This window comes from Sparus aurata, chromosome 5 (assembly GCF_900880675.1).
Source record: "Sparus aurata chromosome 5, fSpaAur1.1, whole genome shotgun sequence".
Taxonomy (NCBI): domain Eukaryota; kingdom Metazoa; phylum Chordata; class Actinopteri; order Spariformes; family Sparidae; genus Sparus; species Sparus aurata.
The window spans coordinates 32916099-32936851 of NC_044191.1; the positions used below are offsets into that span (position 1 = coordinate 32916099).

At 42.4% G+C, this 20753-nt stretch overlaps 2 protein-coding genes across 2 annotated transcripts; one reads left to right on the plus strand and one right to left on the minus strand.

The window, feature by feature from the left end:
• Nucleotides 1-430: 430 nt before the first annotated feature.
• Nucleotides 431-9615, plus strand: rad9b (RAD9 checkpoint clamp component B). The gene is made up of 11 exons (XM_030417319.1): nt 431-770; nt 1703-1773; nt 2563-2700; nt 2883-2997; nt 3256-3355; nt 4037-4143; nt 4371-4477; nt 5370-5434; nt 5665-5787; nt 7924-8146; nt 8852-9615. Exons 1-11 carry the CDS (start codon nt 737-739, stop codon nt 8984-8986), a joined length of 1218 nt encoding a protein of 405 aa, XP_030273179.1. The 5' UTR covers nt 431-736; the 3' UTR covers nt 8987-9615.
• Nucleotides 9589-19676, minus strand: pptc7a (protein phosphatase targeting COQ7 a). The gene is made up of 6 exons (XM_030417320.1): nt 19096-19676; nt 16315-16494; nt 14101-14299; nt 12141-12264; nt 11865-11994; nt 9589-11740 (listed from the first exon to the last, which is right to left on the minus strand). The coding sequence occupies exons 1-6, from the start codon at nt 19295-19297 to the stop codon at nt 11682-11684; spliced, it is 894 nt and encodes a 297-aa protein (XP_030273180.1). The 5' UTR covers nt 19298-19676; the 3' UTR covers nt 9589-11681.
• Nucleotides 19677-20753: the final 1077 nt, after the last annotated feature.

The following is a 20753-nucleotide window of genomic DNA, read 5'->3' on the forward strand; positions in this document are numbered from 1 at the left end:
TCAATAAAGTCGCAGTTTGTCATCAAACTAATGAAATATCAGACTGTGAAAATATGTCATTATCACCAAAACCCGTAATTTAAATATTGTAGAGCTGCTTTTGTATATAAGCAGTTCACAGAAATTGACAAACTCTCCTTTCACATACCTGCAGTTGTTAATATGGCGAGTTTTATTGTGTTTTGCACCTTTATTAATACTTTTTCTGGCGGCGGCGGCCATGTTGGTGCTCGTGACGTATATTGAGTGAGACGATGTAGTTCACGAGCGGTTTAACCAAAACTAGATAATATTTTACTTACTGGAAAATTATCTTTTAAGTTGACAAACATCATATGTATGATTCATGGCCCAATTCAAACGGAATTAAAAAAAATATTTGTTAGTCTTTATTCACTATCATATAAAGTTTTTTTCAGTATCATGGCGCAAACCGGAAGGGGCGTGGTTTTGGCTTACCGTTACAGAAATCGATGTTTTATTTCTCTGTTAAATAAACCAACAAATAAAGACTTCATGGTAACTTTATGTGTCTAGCGGCTATTTTCATCGACTAATTAAAATAGAAAATCTTACATTTTGCCGTAGAGGTGCCACTTCACGCCAGTTTAGCCCTTTCGCCAGCATTACTGTATTCATAGAAGTAGCTAAGCTAATTAGCATATCACACTGGAGAATTAGCATCGCCGTCTGCCCATAACGAGCCTGTGGGTTGAACCTCCTGTCATCAACGAATATGAACTGTCTTCTTGAAGGAAACTGTGTGAAAGGTAACAATTAACTTAACTTAGTTATCGTTAAGTATGACCAAGTTGAATTTGCTGTATCATTTACTTAAAAACTCTAACTTACAGATATTGTAGCTGCTCGTGTTGAGCTTGAAAAAAAAACATACATTTATGCTAATATATTATGCTAACGTTATCTTAGCTTACAACTAACTAGCTAATGTTAAGTTCATAGATATAAACACAGCTAAGTTTTAATTTTGTCTGTCAGCAGTTGACTCGAATGAAAACGGGATATCTTTAGTTTTGCAGTGGCCATATAAATTAAATATCTAATGATAATCTATGAATAAAAAAGTTGGGAAATTCTGTTTTCACCTAACAGCATTCTTACAATAAACAGTAATTGTTTATTGTAATAAGCTGTGGTGCAGGCCGACTGATAACTTTGTGTACTAACTATAGATGTTTAAAGTTAAGCTCATTATAACTAGGCTACTTTATATACTGTTGTCCAGTTTAATCAACAACAATGCATCATGTAATATAAGATAATCCAAGAGGGTTTATAAAGAGTTTATTTAGTTTAAGAAGCTCTCAACACCTAAAGGAACATTTCATCTTTCAGTTTGTTGTACCATTCAACATCGACACATCTTGTTTTCTGGAAAGTAACTGATAACTAAAGCTGTCTGTTAAATGTATTGTTGGAAAATGTACATTATCTTCATTGAGATGTAGAAGTAAAATGATACACAAAAATAAAATAAAAGGATTGACATGAAAGTATCTCTGATGTGTACTTAAGTAAATTAACTGTGTGAATGTATGTCATTGTCTTTAATAAACAGGAACATTTTGGGGGACAATTCACCCAGAAATCGGGGACGTCTTGTCACCCTGCCTTAGTTGTTGTAAAAACATGTAGCTGTGTTGCTGATCTTGAACTGTGGTGCCTCCCTGTTGTGTTGAAGCATTTGGAAAGGCTATTCACGCCCTGTCACGGATTGGAGATGAGCTGTGGTTGGATCCTATGGTCAAAGGGGTGAGCAGCACCAAGTACAACACTGTAGTTGAAGCATCACATATAATTGACCTCAACCACAGGAATAAACATGAATAATGACTTGGTCTTGGTATTAACACAACTCTAATGAATAATTGCCCCCTCCTTTCTGCAAAGCTCTTGTTTATACTATGATCTTCCGCCATCTGTCTTATTGCAATACAGCTTGGTCACATGTGGGTGTGACTACACTTAATCCTGTGTACTTACTCTATAAACAAATCCAGAATTTATTACATTATAAAACAAGCGATTATCACTTCTGTAACATTCTAGAAAATATGATTTTCTCAATTGTGGTAACAACGGTATTATATAAATGATAAGAGAAATATGTTTAGGCTAAAATCAGCATAAAGGTGTCATCACTAATGATTGCTTAGCATACACTGGCTTTCATTCTGATTCTGCTTTTTATACCGATGGACCGTTATGTATTGCATTGTATTATGTAGTTTAATGTCCACATTAATCAACGTTTTATGTATAGTGCTGTTTTATATAGTGAAGTTGCTGTTATGTCGTTTTGTTTGTTTTGTTTACCTGCCCAGGGACAATGGATGCAAATTACCTGCTCGCTGTCTCCAGTGCAATTACTTTTAATTGTGTGTGGTCCCTGTAAAAATGAACAATGAAATAAAAACATAAAAGTAAACATTTTATTTTAAGGCGTTGGGAGCTTTGTTACCTACTTTCTCTTTACAGACAATAACCCCAAGGAGTGTCATCTTGACTGATTGTTTCTCTCTATCCGTCTCTGATTTACAGCTGGCACTGAGAGCAGTGAATTCTGCTCATTCGGCATACGCCTGCTTCCTCTTCTCGCCGCTGTTCTTCCAGCAGTACAGCCTTGGATCAGTGTCTGAGCAGGGCAGTGGAACAGTCAAATGCAAACTTGCCATGAAGGTACATCAGTCATGTTGTTCATTCATCAGTACAGAGCTCAAGGTGACATCGCAGCTCACTGCGCAGGACACCATTTTTTAGGAATCTAGGTGACAGTAGTGGGATAATAAAAAGTAGAGTTGACATGATAATGATCTTAACAGTGATGACAGTAATGTCTAAAACATGTCTTTATTTTTAAGTCTGTTCTGCCCCTTTTCCGGTGTTTGACTTCCATTGAGCGCAATGTGGAACGATGTCAGATAACAGTCGGCACACCCAGTGACCGAGTGATGATCCAGTTCTTCTGCAGGCACGGTAGGAAACACTGCGTTTTTGTTTCCTAAGCACGCTGCATGTAAAGGACAGATTCAGGATCTTTAGAAAACCTATCCTGTTTGATTTTAAATCATTTGTTTTCAAATACTTTTTTTAATGGACCTCTAAAAACTCCTGAAAACATGATTTCTATGCTTGGCCAGTTTTCTATCACCATGTTCAAAATGACCACCTGCATTGCATATTGTCAACACTTGGTGGCAGTGTGCTCCAAATATCCCTCTGCTTCTGTGATAGGCATCATTAAAACGCACAACCTTCGTTTCCAGGAAAGTGAGGCTCTGCAGGCAGTGTTTGCCTCACACCTCTGTCCCAATGTACTGAAGGCTCCTGCCAGGTTAGCAGCTTACTGTCCTGTTATCAAGTGTTATCAGAGTTTCAGCTTTCCATCACAACCAAAAGGTCCAGGAGCTAATTTCTGTAATTAGTAGGATTAACAGTGATATAGATCTACAATTTAAAATAAAAAAAAAGATTGAATTAATTGACAGTTTTTTGATAATAGATTGTTTAATAGAGTTTTTTTTATGAAATAATTTCCAGCCTTTTAAATGTGAATCTTTTCTGCTGTCTTTTACCCCTGTATCAAAATAAAATAAATATCTTTGGGTTGTGGACAACACAAGACATTTGAGAGTGTCATCGTGGGCTTTGGGAAACACTGATTGACATATTTCACAATTTATAGACAAAAACAAGTAATTGAACAGTGAGAGATTAATCAACAGGGATAATAATCGTTAGTTTCAGCCTGACTGTGAAATGTATTGTGTACATTGCACCTTCCTGCAGTCTAGTGTATTAAATGAGTGTTTACACTACTTTGTTCTACCAGCTGTCTCTGGGAAGCAGACAGATGAATACCCCAAAACACACTCACAGCTGCAGTTCAGTGCAATTCAGTTTAATCCGAGGACATAAAGATTAATACCGTCATTGGTCATGAGCACAACACTGACGTAAAGCTCTCTGCTCAGTGCTTACGTCGAGTCTGTGTGTGTTTGCTCTTCCTCTGAAGGCTTCTTGGTGATATGGTGATGCATTTCCCAGTGTGCCAAGAGGAAATCACTCTCTCCGTGACTCCTGAGAGAGTCAGTCTGAGAAATTACTATGAGGAGGGAAACGGTGAGCTAATATTACACACTAGTGTTACACACTTTGGCCCCGGCCCTGGAAAATACTGTGACTGACTGACTAAAATCATTAGATGTTTAAAAGTTGTTTTAAAACTTGACATTTGACAACCAGGCCTGATGATGCAAACACCACACATTTGATTATTGAAACATATTGAAACAAATGCTGTACATGTTGTGCAGAAGCTCTTTGACTTGGATGTACTTTTGTCTCAGATCGCAAGAAGACGATGTGCACCGAGATGTCCTTACACCCGGACGAGTTTAACTACTTTCAGGTCGGAGTGGAGTCGGACATAACCTTCTGTCTCAAGGAGCTGAGGGTGACATTTATTTTCAGACGCTTCCTAGTATTTATGTGTGTCTATCTGTGTATGTTACTGGCTCACAGGGAGCATTTCATGTCTAAGAGGTCATATTTCTGGTCCTGTACTCTGGATACCGGAGTGTCCTAAATCCCCGGCAGCCGTGTCTCTGTATCGTTTCCATGTGAACTTTCCCCTCAGTGCTGTGACTCCTTCCTTATAGCGCGGATCGTGTGACCCAAGTGACGCATATTGTACAGCCGCATGGAAAAAGTGATGGAAGTTATGAGCAGCAGAAAGTACAGGCTACGCATTGCATTGTCCATTTTGAAATGTGACTTTGAACCCAAGTAGAAATGTTTTCAGTCAATTAACTCGTAAAAGATTTTATATATTTCGAGTTACAGGAAAACATGAAGTCTTTCAGGACTATAGCACGCTCGGTAATCCAAAGTGTTGAAATGAACACACCCACGCTTTAATTGCTTTCCTCTGTCTTAATAAAAAGTCAAGTGAAGGGACTTGGTTGGCCGTTTAAAACTCTGGATAAACAGTCCTTGCGTGGTTTGGTAATGAGACTTGACCTGTGTAAACGCCCACGACTTTTGTCTCTAATGTCTTGGAATGTGTCTTGGACACCCCGCTGTGAGGCACTCATTAGCCAGCCTAGTCTTCTTGCTCCCATCTGTTTTTGGGAAATCGGGTTTGGGTGGATTAGAAGCCGGGGTTTTACGTTTTAGTCGGCCTCAATTTACTGGAGCTTTGATGTTTTTCTTCAGTCTGACAGGAGCCATTGTAGTAAACATGTACAACACATACCATGACAAATCTGTTATAATTATCAGATATTAAGATACCACAGTCGTGGCTTGGTTTCACACGGTTAACTGCTGCTGTTGTGTTTTTCCAGGGCCTGCTGTCCTTTGCAGAGTCACATTGCCTTCCAGTGTCGGTTCACTTCGCTGCTGCAGGAAAGTAAGTCTCAGCGTCATCAGCTTGAGTAGAATTCATATCTCGAGTTACAAGGACCAACGTCAGTCGCTGTACCACAGGCACTCCAAACCACAAAATTCAGTTAACTATTTTGTCTTTGGGTCTGATGATATAACCAGCCCCTTTACCCAGTGACCATTCACGGTGAGTGTAAAACAGTGGAGGTATTGTAATTATATTTCTGTTTGATGTTTACAAATGTGCTTTTGCAGGCCGGTGTGCTTCTCTGTGGAGGACATGGTCCTGGAGGCCTCTGTGGTGTTGGCTACTCTGATGGACTCTGAAAGCAGGATCCCCTCTCAGCACACACAGCCCCCGGCACCTACTACCCCCAGGTAACAAACACCGGTCCTGTCTCCAGACACACTGCTCCGAATCCCATGTGCAAGAACTGAGATCTGTTCTACCTTCAGCACAGCCACACAGATAAGAGAGTAGGATTTATTCTCCTGTTATTCTGACCCGGCAGTGTCCTTGTCACAGCTGAAGCCTCTGCAGGCCCAGTTCCTCAGATCTGCTGCGACGGTGTATTGGAGAGTATAATTGAATCTTCCCACAGGGTTCCACCTGAGCTTCTCTCCTGGCACTCAGTCAAGGCGGTTTGCCCTCATTGGCTGTGTTTAGCTTCCTAAGAGGGCGTAGTGTTACAGCCGCCAGCCTTGTGTCTGTAACAGAGATAAATAGGGCAAGCCCAGGACATGTGGGGTTAGGCGAGAAGCCTGTCAGTGTGACTGTCTGTAATCCCCTCATCTCCGCCACGTATGTCAGTCTGCCAGTGTCACTGTCCTCTCAGTCTCTGTGTCTGTGGGGCTCGAGGTGGATCTGGTCACACCGGTCCCAGCTGTTCCACTGAACACCATTTTGTAGCTTGATTTACTCATGTGCACTGCTGGGACTCTGCAGAGACACAGCTGACCTGACACACTGAGCAAAAGTGTTACCAGAAGACATTAATCCAGCAATTTTGAGTTCCACTAGAGAGCCTTTTTTGGAAGTTTTTTTTAATGTTCACTAGCGATGTCCAGGGTTAAAAATTTAAGCTTTTACGATGTCATTTTTAGACATCTTTCCTACTTCAGTTACAGACGTCTAAAGAACTTTTAGGTGGTGATAGAGTGGATTGGACACTGGTCTCAACCTCAGTGGCCTGCATGAGGTATGTACTCGACCAGGAGAGCTATTCATCAGCTTTATTAAATACCATGTTTGGTCTTCTAACCTCAGAACATTAGCCTACCTGATGAAGATACCCAAGTGGCATCCAGTAAAGCTGATAAATAGCTCTCCTGGTAAAGTACAGGCCTCATCCAGGCTACTGAGGTTGAGGCCTGGGGTTCAAATCCTCCCTGTAGTTTTTGCAGCATGGGGTAAAATTTTGCCATCATAAAACCTTAATTTTCACTCAACAGAAGATCTTTAGACGTCTGTAGCTGAAGTAGAAAAGAAGGCCATTGTAAAAACTTAGATTTTTAACCCAGTAATGATGTCACTAGGACAACCATTGTGAATGTCAAGTCAAAAAAAGTCTTCTGAACGTCGTCAAAGACGTTGAATTGACGTGTATTTTTTTGCTCAGTGGGGATGAGCACTAATCCGTCCCCACTGCCCAGGAATTCAACACAACCTGCTCTCATTAACTTGCATTTACTGCTGTGACATGAATCATTCAGGCTGTTTCCGAACATATACAGCGCACACTTTTGGTATTCGTGGCATGCTTGTGAGAAAACTTGCTCGCCTGCTGCCTCAGGGGCCTTTTTGAAGTAGAGCTAAAGAGCCTGAGGTCGTCTGCAGACTTTTTAAAACCAGCGTGCTCTCTTTACCTCTTCCTGCAGTGTTTGCCTTTGCGTCTCTGGTCTGGATGTTTCTCTGAGGTTGATGACATGTAGTGTGGTTACATGCGAAGGTTTGTTTTGCTGTTTGCTCACTTCGTGCTTAAGGCCACTTTCAGAATCAGCTGATGTGGAGCTACACACCCTGTTCTTAGTATTTCCAAAGAGTCGGAACATATTGCACAACGTTTGAACTCTTTTAAGTTGATATTAATGTCAGGTTTATTATCCTCATTATTCATTTTGACAGTTTTAGTATCATAATATTTTGGTCATTCAGCGTCATTTTGACACCACTTCATGGACAAACCACAAGTGAACTAAGCACTTATTAAATATTAATATCATTTTAAATCCACAACCTTTTTTCCTGTCAGAGTAATCCTGTTTTTCCTTCCTTATTTTGTCATTAACACCATCTTCTCTCCCTTCCTCGACTCGCTGATAGCACTGAGTACTATGTGATTATCCACCAGGAGTCAAATTTCTGAGACATATTGTGACTTCTGTGTGATGTCTGCTTGGAAACAGGATTGTTAGTCTGCTGTCATAGAACAGTTCCCTGTGCGCCACAATTATACTGCATACAGTCAGGAACTGATCATTACCATGTGTTGATAGTTGTTTGTGTGGTTGCAGACGTGCAGATGCTGCAGTCGTACCTCTGGGTTCATGTGAGGCAGACAGCAGGGTGCCTCAGGGTGTTGTTACTATGATGGAACTGATACCATCCAGCCAGGGCAGCCCCATCCTCAACCCGCCCACTCAGATGCTGCTCGAGTCTCACTTCGACGACCCTAACGGACCCCGTAGCCACGATGAGGCCTGTGTCAGTGTCGCCTCGACTCCTGCTTCCTCCACGGTAACAAGAGCTCCCTGTTGGTTTTACATTTTTAAAACCCCCCTCGTGGCCTCTGCTTGTTTCCTGAGGCTTTCAGGCTTTATTGTGTCGACAGGTCGGCTGACATTGTGAAACGCCAGAGTGCTTGAAAGGTTTTACCTGATCTCTGCTGAATGTTTGCGTCAGCAGAGTGAAAAAGGGGAAGTATGACTGAGCAAGAAAAACAAGGTGGCACAGGATGTGAGATCTAGACTGATTTCAGCATCGTCCGATTATCAGTGTGGGATAAAGATAAAATAAACTAAATTTAAGAATGTGATACTTTGATGAACATCCTCTCACACTATGTACTGCCCGTCTGAAATAACTGCAGTGGAGAGGAAGAGTAAAGTAGCAGAATATGGAAATACTAAAGTAAGTATCTCAGAATTGTACTTCATCACTGGTCGTTTGAAATTTTGACACAAAGAGTTTAATTTCTGTCCCAATTATCCGTTTTCAGTCTCCTTGATTTCTGAAAGTCTGTATTAGTATCATCCCTGAAAAAGCCATATCAGTCAGTCCCTAATTAGCACGATGAATCAAACTATTTTATTGGAATTAATCTCGTTTCCTGCATTTGGTGAATCTCATCTTTCAGACCAGTTTTTAAGAGGCCTGATGCAACACTTAAAATGTTCTTTTAACTGTCAGTACTAACAACATGTCTTATCTCTTTCCTCATAGATCTGCTCGCTCCTGTTCAGGGCCGTGTCCTCTGAGCAGGATGGTGTTTGTGTTGCCCAGCTGCCTGTTCTGGCATGTTACAGTGACGAAGAGGAGGATATGGAGGAAGACTATCCAGGAAGCCCTTCACTCTGAGGACAGAGCCGTTACAGACTTCTTCTTTCTCGCCTGTGGCCTGGATGATAAGATCTTATTTATTTAATATTTAATTAACTTTGTATTTTAAAGCATGTTGGTTGAAGCTCAAATGTTGCTTTGCTTTTTTAAATAGTTTTTTTAACAAGTTTCCACAGTGTTCAGGTGGAAATTCCAGCGAATGCATTAATAATATTTGCTTATCAAATAACATATCAGTAATTTGTTTTGGCAGTGTCAGGGTGTGAAATGAGGTTAAGGACCAAAGACTGTTTGGTCTGTGAAAACACGTTGTCAGCTTGAAGATGCCACACCTGTCTGTCGATGGTAACTCTTCATACGTCTGAGGAATGTGGGAGGACACACACACGAAAAAAGTACAAGGCGTTATCTGTTTTGTTTTTTTGGCTTGCACAACTTGCTGGGTGCTAAATGTGAAAATGTCTTGATGGTAAAATAGAGGGCTGGAGGCATTCAACCTGCACCAGCGAGGAAAACGCCTCTGCAATGTATTGTTCAACCCTCCAGTGTGTCAGATAGTGTTCAGATCTAAAACCAACTGCAGGTTCGTGTTCGTATCACAGTCATCGAATACACCAGGATAATAAATACTATACTCTTTATTTAAATATTGTACAGATTTGAAAATGTTTTTCTCTTTACAGAGCTTAGATCTGCATTGAACTGTACACCCAACATTATGTATATATATATATATAGACACATGCTCTGGTTGTAACAAAGTGTTGGGAAGAGGAAGATGAGAGACGGCAGGTCTGAGTCAGGAAGCAGGAACCACAAAGCTAACAGTGGCAGTACCATCGGACTGCTAGAATTGCTTTGTGACGTTGTTAAGGCTGCTTAGATTGTCCTTCACACTCACATTTTGACCAATCACTGCTCGTCTTCCATGCCCCGTTGCAAAATGACACCCGACACCGCAGTCTTCCAGTGTGTACTGGTCAGATAAAGGAGGGAAACAGTCCGTTGGATAGTGCAGATTGTAAACAGTGATGTGAAGATCCACAGGGAGGATTTTCGAAGCGTGTGATGGCTTAATCACTATTCCTAAGCTCCTGACTGAGTGCAGAGGAGCAGATTTCAGGAGAAAAAAAAGGTTCAACACACTGTAGGTGGAAAGACCTAGTGTTAAGACAGCAGGGCATGATGGGAAAGCTGTTTTGACTCTTATGGCTGCTCAATAGTTTCAGGCTGTGTGCTCAGTACCTGGCTGGCACACGGTCAGGGGTGTAAGGAATTATGGATGTCTGCCAGTATCAACGACACCTGATACAAGGCACATCATCTTAACAGAACATTTTTTAAGAATATTTTTTAGCTGTGGGTGAAACTTTGCAGAGTGCAAATCTGTAGTGATGTAATGGAAATATAATGACCATTTTTCACATGAAACCTGCAGTGACCTGACTTATGAATATGCCATTAGAGCTCTACAGCAGGAGGGAGAGAGAAGAAGAAGAAAAGCTGATTGAGAACAACCGTTTCTAAAGCTGCTCTGACGATCAGTCCAAAGAGTTCAACAATCCCACAGAACAAAGAAGTTACAAAAATACATTTGGTCACCTGACGAACTTTCACCATGTTGAGCTTTTTCAGATATGCTTCTTAAGCTTTGTGCGTTTCATGGCTGCCAGACCAATTCAGCCCAGTGGACATGGAGTCTGACGCCTTCACATCCATATCGTAGACACAAATTACACGCAACAAGGTGCATTCATCACGCATACACATCATAATGTGATCACAATCGAGACTTCAGCAGCAGCTGTGAGATTAAAGGGAGGGCATCAGTGTGACACAATATGAATCTGGAGAGGCTTCTGAGCAAGAGCCATGTTGTAACAAACACATGTGCAACACTTGAATTGCACTGTTGTGGAAAAGGCAGCTGCCACTTTTCTTAATTCAATCTGCCATCAAACTAACCACAGCCGAAAAAAAGTCACACGCGCTCATTTTTTGCAAACATTTAACAGAACATCCCAGAACAGCACACAGTTTGCATCCTACTGTTGAACATATGCTCCCTGCACCCACATACGAGGTTCCAGGACCTTCGTGGTTAGACCTTTTCTAACCACCGCTGTATCATTAGGAACATGTGTTTGCACAAGGCAGCCCATTTATTAAGCCCTAAATGCCGCCATTTCCTGTGCAGTTCCCTACTTGACACTACTGATGGACTGCGTCTTTCCCTTCCAGCATCCCAGCGTGGGGCTAACACCTACCGTCTGGCTACAACGGCCTCCGTCTCTGAATCTAAACTTCCTCCCCGCCCAAACCAGCCATCAGAGAAAGACGACTTATCCCTGTCAAACAGGATCCTCATCTCCAACGACAGCACCAACTGACTGCTGCTTATCCCAGCCAATGGGATTATCCAGTGGGCAAAGATGCCAACACTGCAGCCTGGCCAACAGGATGTTTCAGGCCTTTTAGTCCTCTTTATTCAGCCCCTCTCTGATGCACACGATCACAGAGATGTGGGCATGTAGGAGTTTTTCAGGTGGCAGAAGGGGGTTGATGGTCAGCTGGGGGGGTGAGCTGAGGCAGAGTAAAGCCAGCGCATGCGGGGGAATCATCTGACATTAGTCCTTCATCCTGGCCAGCAGGAATCAAAGCAGTCCATCGCCTGCAGAGGCAGACGCCCCCATGTCACAGCTCCACACAGATTCTAGTCGGTGTATTCTGCCACTATGGACAGCAGCACTGTGATGTCATCTGGCTTTCCTCCTGGACAGAAAACAAGAGAGTCCTGTTAGGATGGAGCTGAGTGAAAACGTTTTTTCAACATTTTCTACCTTGAAAATACGGAGTCGTGGGCCATGAAGAGTAACAGATCACCTGAGACACTTACCTCTTACATTCAGTCCGTTGTCACAGGCGAACTGTGCAAAAGGCGACATGTAGTTGGGGTCATACGCCAGCACATGGGCCTGCTCTGCGATGCTCCGGGCCGTCTGCTGGATGCTCTCATAGTTGGAGTTCTTGAGAGCAAAAACAAAGAAGACATGAGGTTTGTGTTCCAGATGTTGGGCCATGGTTACCCCTTCAGGACCAAGATGGTTCAGGTGCTGGTCATTTTATTTTTGAACCAACTTTCTGGTTTAGAACAGGGGTTTGTGCCACTCACCTTGAGCTTCTTCAGCTCCTGCAGGATCATGTAGTCCGGCATGTTGTCGAAGAGCCCGTCAGTGGCGGTCAGGATGATGTCACCCAGCTGGACGTCGAAGGAAGAGCTATCTGCCGCGTCAGGGCTGCGGGGGCAGAAATAGCAAAGTCAGGCAGAGAACAACTAGGACTAGCATCAAAAAGGTTACGACCGCATTAATTCATCCTGGTTAAGCTTTTTTTCTCTCCCTTTTACACCCACGTACAGGAAATCTGTCCTGTCTGAGCCGATAGATTATTCTGAACCTCTAACCCGGCTTCTGCTCCACTCGAGGAATATTCACTGATCACAATGCATTACTGTAACTGGATGAAAACGGTCCTCACAAAGCTTTGAATTGCTGCTAATATTTTAACTTGGCTGCAGAAACCTGATCACATGTGCAGGATAAAGCCAATTTCACAGAATGGTCACATGACGGGCTTTTGAAAAAGGACACTTACGCCCAATAATACAATGATACCATTATTATGATGATGGGTGCTACAAATACATGTAGACAGGAACCCAGTTAGTGTGGCAGTGTCGAATTCACTTCCTGGAAGACGCCCTTAGCCTGCTGCACACCCTCCAGCCAGTCACGAATGTTATCCGTTACAAACTGTCTGGACTGCATTATGACACTGAGCCAGAGCTCCCAGGAACAGCCTGTCCTCTCCTGAGATTTTAATGTGGCTGAAATATCAGTCCACATGCCGCGTTTCCCACCAGCCAGGTAGAGCCGCGGAGAGACGCTGCTGTACATTTAGATATGGAATTATGAGAAACTTCTCCAGTGCGTGAACTGAGTGAGCAGCTGTGACTGCAATCAATTGACTGCCGGTGTTTGGATTAATCATCCATTGTTATACACGTCTCCGATGCCACCGAGGACAAACACTTTAGATAATTATACAGTGTCGGCTATGAAACATCTTATCTATTCTAAATATGAAGCCAATCCTCAGGCAAAAATATATGGGCTTTCCTTCATTTTTGATCAGCATGCAAAATGACAATGAATCTCTATGTAAGACAACGTCGTTTTCAAACACATATTCATCTCTCAGTGTTTTTATTTCCTCATCAACGAGCTCTAGATCCCTTTTCTAGTTTTGCAGAGTAAGGAATGTTGTTAGTGCACTTCAGTTTTGACCCTTGCACTCTTTTCTATTGGTTGCTGTGCAAGTGATCCAGGATTGGAAGCTTAATCTGCCGCTGCACTCACAGTAAATCCTTCAAGTAAATGAGTGCATGCACAAATGCACAAATTAAAAACAAAGTGTCATTTCAAGCACCACATTAAATCCACGGCCACTGAAAGTGATGACGGGGCGTTTCAGACTGAATTAAGGCCATTTAGAAATTAAAAGAAATAAAACATTCTGTATCACTGATGACCGGCTGTTCAAGTTCATCCGTGGTTCATCTTCACTTTGCTATTAAGAGGCTCAAAATAATCTGCCTGGTTGAAGACTTGATGAGGGAAAAGGTGGCACAGCTTGCTGGTGCACGATTGGCCGTGGATGGTTTGCCCATCAGCCCACACAGACTTTGACCCGGGTAAGAGGGAAAGTTTGGCAAACACCCAGCGGCTGCCCTGCACTCAACTGACGTCTACTGTGCTGCTGCTTGGCACAACGCGGTAACGAGACACAGCAGCACGTGGCCGCGGACACGCTGTTACACTGCAGCTCAACACCATACAGACACTACATTCACAAGATACGGCTGCGTGTGAGGGACACGAACAAGACAAAATGTTCTGCAGTGCAGTCTGTTAAAGCCTTTGTTATGTTTGCATGTGATCTGTATTATCAGTTCTGGCGTACAGAACACACGCATGATCTCTTTATCAACGGCTCCATTAACTGCGCAGCACACACTTCCTATTGTGCAAACCAGCTCACATGTATGTGGGGGCAGCAGGTGGGCGTCTCACCTGTCACTGAGGACGGCCCCCTCGGCGCCCGGGGGAGCGATGGACAGCTGGAAGGGCGTGTTGAAGTAGTGCTGCTGCTCGTCTGAGCGGTGGACCACCTCCCCTCCCCGCACCACGAGGAAGCCCGAGTCTCCCAGGTTGGCCGTGTGCAGCTGGTGACTCTGCCGGTCCAGAACCACAATGCAAGCTGTGCTGCTACCTGCGGATGTACACACACACACACACACACACACACACACACTTGTTTTATCATTTCAAATGCAAATGTTAGGTTTGAACGATTCTCAAAATACAATGCAAATGTGCTCTGCATCATCGGTTTATTCCGCAGAACATTCATGGCCAAACTAAAAGTTACCGCCAGAGTTGAAATCTGTGTATCTTGCAAAATCATGTAGCCATGATAAAAATACTTACTTTCTTCGCAGTGGACATAAATGCTCAGTGCAAGCGAAGTTAATAGAGAACGAATCTGATCAAAATCTTGATGTGAAAACATTTCTGTTCACAGCAGACTTCTTTTAGGAAAAGCACAGGTGTAACAAACAACATTAGCAATGGCTGCACTCAATCCAAGTGTCCCAATAAGCCAGTGGTTCAACATGAACAATACCAGCAGCCTGAAGCTAAATGGAATCCAGCCATTGTTAACATGTGTTTTTCCTACCGAGACATGCCAAATATCTTCTATAAAAGAGGGTCTATAGGGCAGAAACATAATTTTCTTAAAAATGCGAAGAAGCTGCAAACGCGCTGAAAATAGACTTATCCAGCAGACTTTCTGCAGTTACACAGCGAAGAAAACAAACAACTCTACTTTTATGAAGTACGTGTTGGTATTCATTCAATCAGCATCATGGTTTGAAGGGTTTCTGGAGTTCCTTCATGTGGGAGATGGTGAGGAGGAAACACGAGCTGGTGGAGCAGGCGGTCAGCGTGCAGCCACACCCTGCTGGTGATTCATCCGGCACACGAAAATATGCTTTACTCTCTGGGATCAACCTTGAAAAACCCCTCACACACACTGTGACTCACTCCCTTTCTTCTCTGTTTTCTCTCCAGCAGTACAATTACACATACTGCCCGCCTGAAGAACATTCCCATTGCCGTAGAGGAACGGCACAATACGGTGTTGTTTTCCCCCGCTGCACATGTGATAAAGGGGTGGAAAAGTACTGACACTTGCAGCGACATATCTGTTCCTAAAACAGTTGATGTTACATGTTTGTGCAAGCTTTTGTTGTCAGGGAAGCGGTGCGAGGGAGGAAAGGGACCATAGAAGTGAACTGCAAGGGGCAGGTCGGGACTTGGGACATTCCCAGGACTCCTTAATGGGATCTGGCTGTTCTCTGACTCATGATGCAAATATCTCCATCCAGCTACCACTAAACTGCAGACCGAAACAAACAAGCTAGTTCTAAATACGCAGATGCAAACTAAATGGAAAAGGGCAAACACAGTATGCCGCTCTAGGCTGAACTATACTGTCTTGCAGAGACCATGGCATGGATCTTAATTTGCTTAGTGAGCCTTTAAACGAGATAAGAGGCACTGATTAGGAAAAAAACAGGAGTACTGCAGCCCTGGGATAACCCATTTAATACAAATGGTTCGGAAAAGAAGAAGACCTCAGCAGCTTGTACTCACTGAACTAGACAGAATAAGTGGTGATTAATGTAGAGCAGCAGCACCTATCCAGACGGCAGGAAGTCCGCTTATCTTGAGGGCTCCAGTCCACAAGGGCCCTCAAGCGAACCTTCTGCAGACTTACCCACAAATCATTGCAATACGAACATAACATTGACAAACTTATGGATGTGTAAAACAAGACTTGACTTGACGAACACATCACGGTGTGTAATACTGAAGCTGTGAGGGCTCAGTCCATAAGTCCAGAGGGTGGAAATTTGGATCCAGCCTGTGTTAAGGTACCACAAATCCTGGGCGTTGCTTTCTCTACACTCGACACTGACGCACTGTCACAATGTCCACATCAGCGGACTGATGGACTCAGGCAAGATCCCTGTCACTCTGCCAGGTCAGGGCTTTCCTACGGTCTAATCTTCCAGTGCACGGTGGCTCTGGGTGAGACCAGAGACACTTTTCAGGCCCTTGCAGCCTCTTGCATTTACCAGGTGATGTCAACTAAAGTCTGGCAGGTTTCAGGGTTTAAGGACTTAGGGGGCACATTGGGATTGCTGCAGCTGTACTCACCCAGTAGTGGCACTTTGTTCTGCAGCAGCTCGTAGTAGCTGGTTGTGAGGACTCCCACAGGGTTGCTGGGGACGAAGCGGCCTTCCTTCACCAGCCTCTCACATGTCTTCATCAGGGTACCTGAAAACTGCGATGGGTCCACTCCATAGTCCCGCCAGCCACCTACTCCGTCTGCTACACCTATAAAACACACAAGTATTCATTTAATAATTGGTATGAACAGCTGTGCATAATGCCACCTTTTAAATCCTACGGAGAACTTTGTTCCCTAACAGTGGGTCGAGTGAAATCAAGCTCAGGAAAACAATAATCCCTTTAGACTTTCTCAGACTTGTCCCACATGTGAGGATCTTGCAAGAAACAAGAACAATACCATGCAGCTGCACAATAAAGCAAGACAATGGCCACTTTCACCAAGATGCAGAAAAGACATCCAGTACAGAAAGAAAAGACAGTGTTCAAGAAATCAAAGAAATGCCACAGAATACGTAACAGAGCCTCCGTCTGTACCAATTTCATCTTTGATCCGTCACTGTTTCAGTTATTCCTGATAAAGTGTGTTATCCACAGTTCTTCGGTGCATTTTAAGCCCACTGATAAAATAGTTTGGCTCTCAAATTTAAAACACAAAATGTGCGATTTCACAAATGCATGAACATTCTCCCCATTACAAGCCTTCATTAATCTTTCTATAAAAAACATGTGGATGCTTTGCGTGTTAATAAAAGTCTTTGTTCCCATAGGAGCATCTGCACAGCTCCAAGATTTTCCTAGAAAGGAAACTTTGGTCCTGTTACTCCGAGGACTGACCATACATGGATGTCCCTCTGTGTTTGCTCAGCCTCTCCCAGAAGACAGAAACAGGGCTGCACGGAGCTGACACACAACTTTGCAACTAATCAAACCTTCCAAAAATAACCCGACATGGTTAAGGGGTGTCTCGATTTCTGTGTTTACTTGTGTGTCTTGATGAACTCAGTGTGGTCCTGCAGAGGCGTTAAATGTTGTGCTGTTTACACAGGATTCAATGCCTCTTTGCTGAAGAGTCACTTCAATCAAACCTGGACACAGCAGATTTCACAGCCTGCATTGTTTTTATTTACTCCGGACACTGACAGCGCCTGGAATGAAATCCCCACACTATACGACGCATGAGGGAAGTTCAGGTTGAACTCTATTTATTGTAAAGAAGATGATGTTGCAGCCCGTGTGAAAGCACTCAGTCTTATTGCACATCAATGAGTCCTGAACTGTATAATCTGTGACGAACGTAGGGGTTGGGGGTAATTGGGAAAATGTGACAGGCGAGCGGTGGGAAGGGGCACCAGTCAGGGTCAACTCTACATCTTCATGTCCTCAATACTACAACACAACCCTGTGCATTGAAAGACAAACTGTGGGTTAAATACCAGCCAGTCTCAATAAGAAAGACTTCCCTATGACTTTTCTGTCATAAGAAAATATCAAATATTCATTGAGAGGTTCATTTGCTAATTTTTACAAAAGATGGCACTTAAGAACCTCGAGCATCCACTTTGTTGTACTTCCCTCTCTATTTAATTAATTCTCTTTAATTTGTTGTATGTGTGCATTTTCATCTCTATTGTTTTTAGAGAGATTTTGGATGAAGGTGTTTTTATTTCTCTGTTATTTCTCTTTAAAAAAAAAGTGCACTTTTTGGGGAAGAAACAGAAAACAAAGATATTCATTTACAGATTATTTTCTTTTGGTGTCTAAACAAGTTCTCTTTGTTTTAATGACCGAAGGACAACACAAATTCATATCGTTTCACTTTCAATCTTGAAAGGTGGCAGGGTCCGCCACACATAAACAGTGTTCTGGGGACCTTGTTGATGAATGTTCTCAGTCACCCAGGTCATGGTAATACCAAGTGCTCTGAAACTTCACACATGACCTTAACGACACTCCCAAACAGGGTTTATAGTCCCAGCTCCCCTCAAGTTACTTAGAAAGTGAAGAAGCCTCTTGGATTAGAGGTGAACGTCATAGAGAAACTGAAACAAGTCCAGTTGTCTACAATACAGCCTTTTGTATTTCTGATTTTGTATTAGTACTAGGGTTGGACCGATTATCATACATCTATTGTTTTTTTTTTACTTTCATTTTTGCATCATTTCAGCTGTATTAATGCATATTGCATTCATTCTGGCAAATGATAATTATGCATCCTGTGTTGTCTGGCTTTCATTCTGTGGTCCTGGATGAGTTTGTGTAATTTTTTAAAACTAGCTTTCACTTGATAGGGCAATTTATCTGTAGTTATAAGTCAAATACATGCTACTTCCGTTTATATCCTATAGGGGGCTTCGCCATATTATGAAACTGAACATTTATGCAACTTATAAAGACCACTTTTAATACAAGAACGTGTTCCGTGTCAAAAACTGACAGACTAATAATATATGGTTGAAAATGTAACCCTTTAATAGTTGAAGATATTAATTTTTTTTTTCTGTGGCAATTTCTTCTTTACTAAATGTGTTCCGAGTAATTTTCTTTTCTTTTTTTTTTTCTTTTTTTCTATCAAATACTCAAAAAACAATTTCTGAACATTCATTTTAAGATTGCTGTTGGCTGATACTGGTTTTCAAATAAAACAGAGAAAAATAAAAATATATATATAATAAGGCGAATTATGTATTTTCGGGCTTCACTTAAACTGCGTGACCTTTGACCCCCCATCACGTCACACAGCCAACTGATGTCGCACGAGCCCCGGCATAATGTCTCCAAAGCAAACAAAGCAGCAGACTCACTCACCCAACACATCCGCTGATCTGTGCCGGGCGATGAAGCACGCGTCGTCCCCATAGCACATCCCCTTCTTCAGGATGCCTTTGCGGAAATCCTTGCCGAAGCCGCAGCTCGCTGTCACCAGGCTGTAGTCGCGGCTGTCTGTCTGAGAAAGTCCGCCGATGACAGCTCTGGCAACCAGTCTACCGTACGAGAGCACGGACAACATCACCTACACACCAGCTCCCGCTCCACACGAACCGGCCAAGCTAGCAGCCCCGCTAGCTTAGCGTCCAACGTACGCGGCGACACAATGTTGACCTGCTAGCTTGTTGCTAACGAGCCCCGGAGATATGCGGTCTCGAGCCAGACAACAACAGCCGCCACGCACTCACACACATACACACACAATGCCCGCCGCTCGTGTGATATGTAACCGCCACGAATTCACAGAAAACAGCCGCCTCTTCCGCTCCAGAAGACCCGTAAGCGCTGGTTGTCCGCGGCCATGGTGCCAGTTCAGCCTCCGCGACGCGACATAACAGAAGATGTGACCGAGCTGCCCTGTGGCCTCAAACCAACACGCGCACCGCTAGCAGGGTCTTGTGACTGCTCTGACGTCAGACACCATTACGCAATCCACGTTTTTCCTAATAAGGAAATATCACTTTCCGGCAGCTTTTATCTTATCTGAGTGATAGGAGCACAGAGAGGTTGTACAAGTACATGTTAATGTAGCTTTGTGTTGTTATTACTTTTATTATCAGGTTGTTTGGATTATATATAAATATAATAACTACATATATACATATTTTGTTTTTGGTTATATTTGGAAGAACCAAAAAATTAAATTCCTTCTGTTTTAATATGGTGTCTTGCAGTCTATTTCATTTTTATTTATTCTATTTTTTTTTTTTTTATATTTGTGCCATTTTATCTCTGTCCTTTTCTGAGAGTTTGGGATGGGTGGAGGTTTTGATGAGGGTGTTTTATTTCTCTTTAGAGGAGCACTGTGTAGTTTTGAAGAAGATATTTTAATCAGGAGAAATATTTTATGTATATTCTCTTTATTTTCATGACTGAATAAACAAATGACAACACATTTTCATACTTTTTTTCCTTTTCTTTATATTTGGCAGACCTTGCCACCTTTCTAGAAATGAAATTTGTGATGTCAGGTGTTGCTTTTCTTCTTTTTCTTTGTGACTGAAATATAAAATAACTTACCAACTGTTATTACAGTATACTCTTACTAACTTTTAAAATCAGCCTTTACATCCAAAATGTTGATATTATTTCTTGTTTTAATCTTTTCTTTATCTTTTACTACTTTAACTGTTCATTTTACTGGAGTGTTAGTCTGTAATCCATTTTTTCATGATGTAAGTGTTCGTCCATCATGTGTAAAGCATTTTGAATTGCATCTTGTTTTTTTTTTAAAGAAAGGTGATATATAAATTAAGTTTGACTATTTGATTGATGTTTCTGTGGACATTTATGCTATTTGAAGCACAAGAATACAACCCATGAGAATAAAGAGATATATTTAGTATATATTGAGAAAAATAATCAGAGGAAGCAGCTACTCCCTGTAAACTGTAGAAACAAAGATATGTAATTTTCCTTGTAGCACTTTCTCTATACAATATTATGCACCTCTTTCCATGACCTCAATTTTGCCCTAT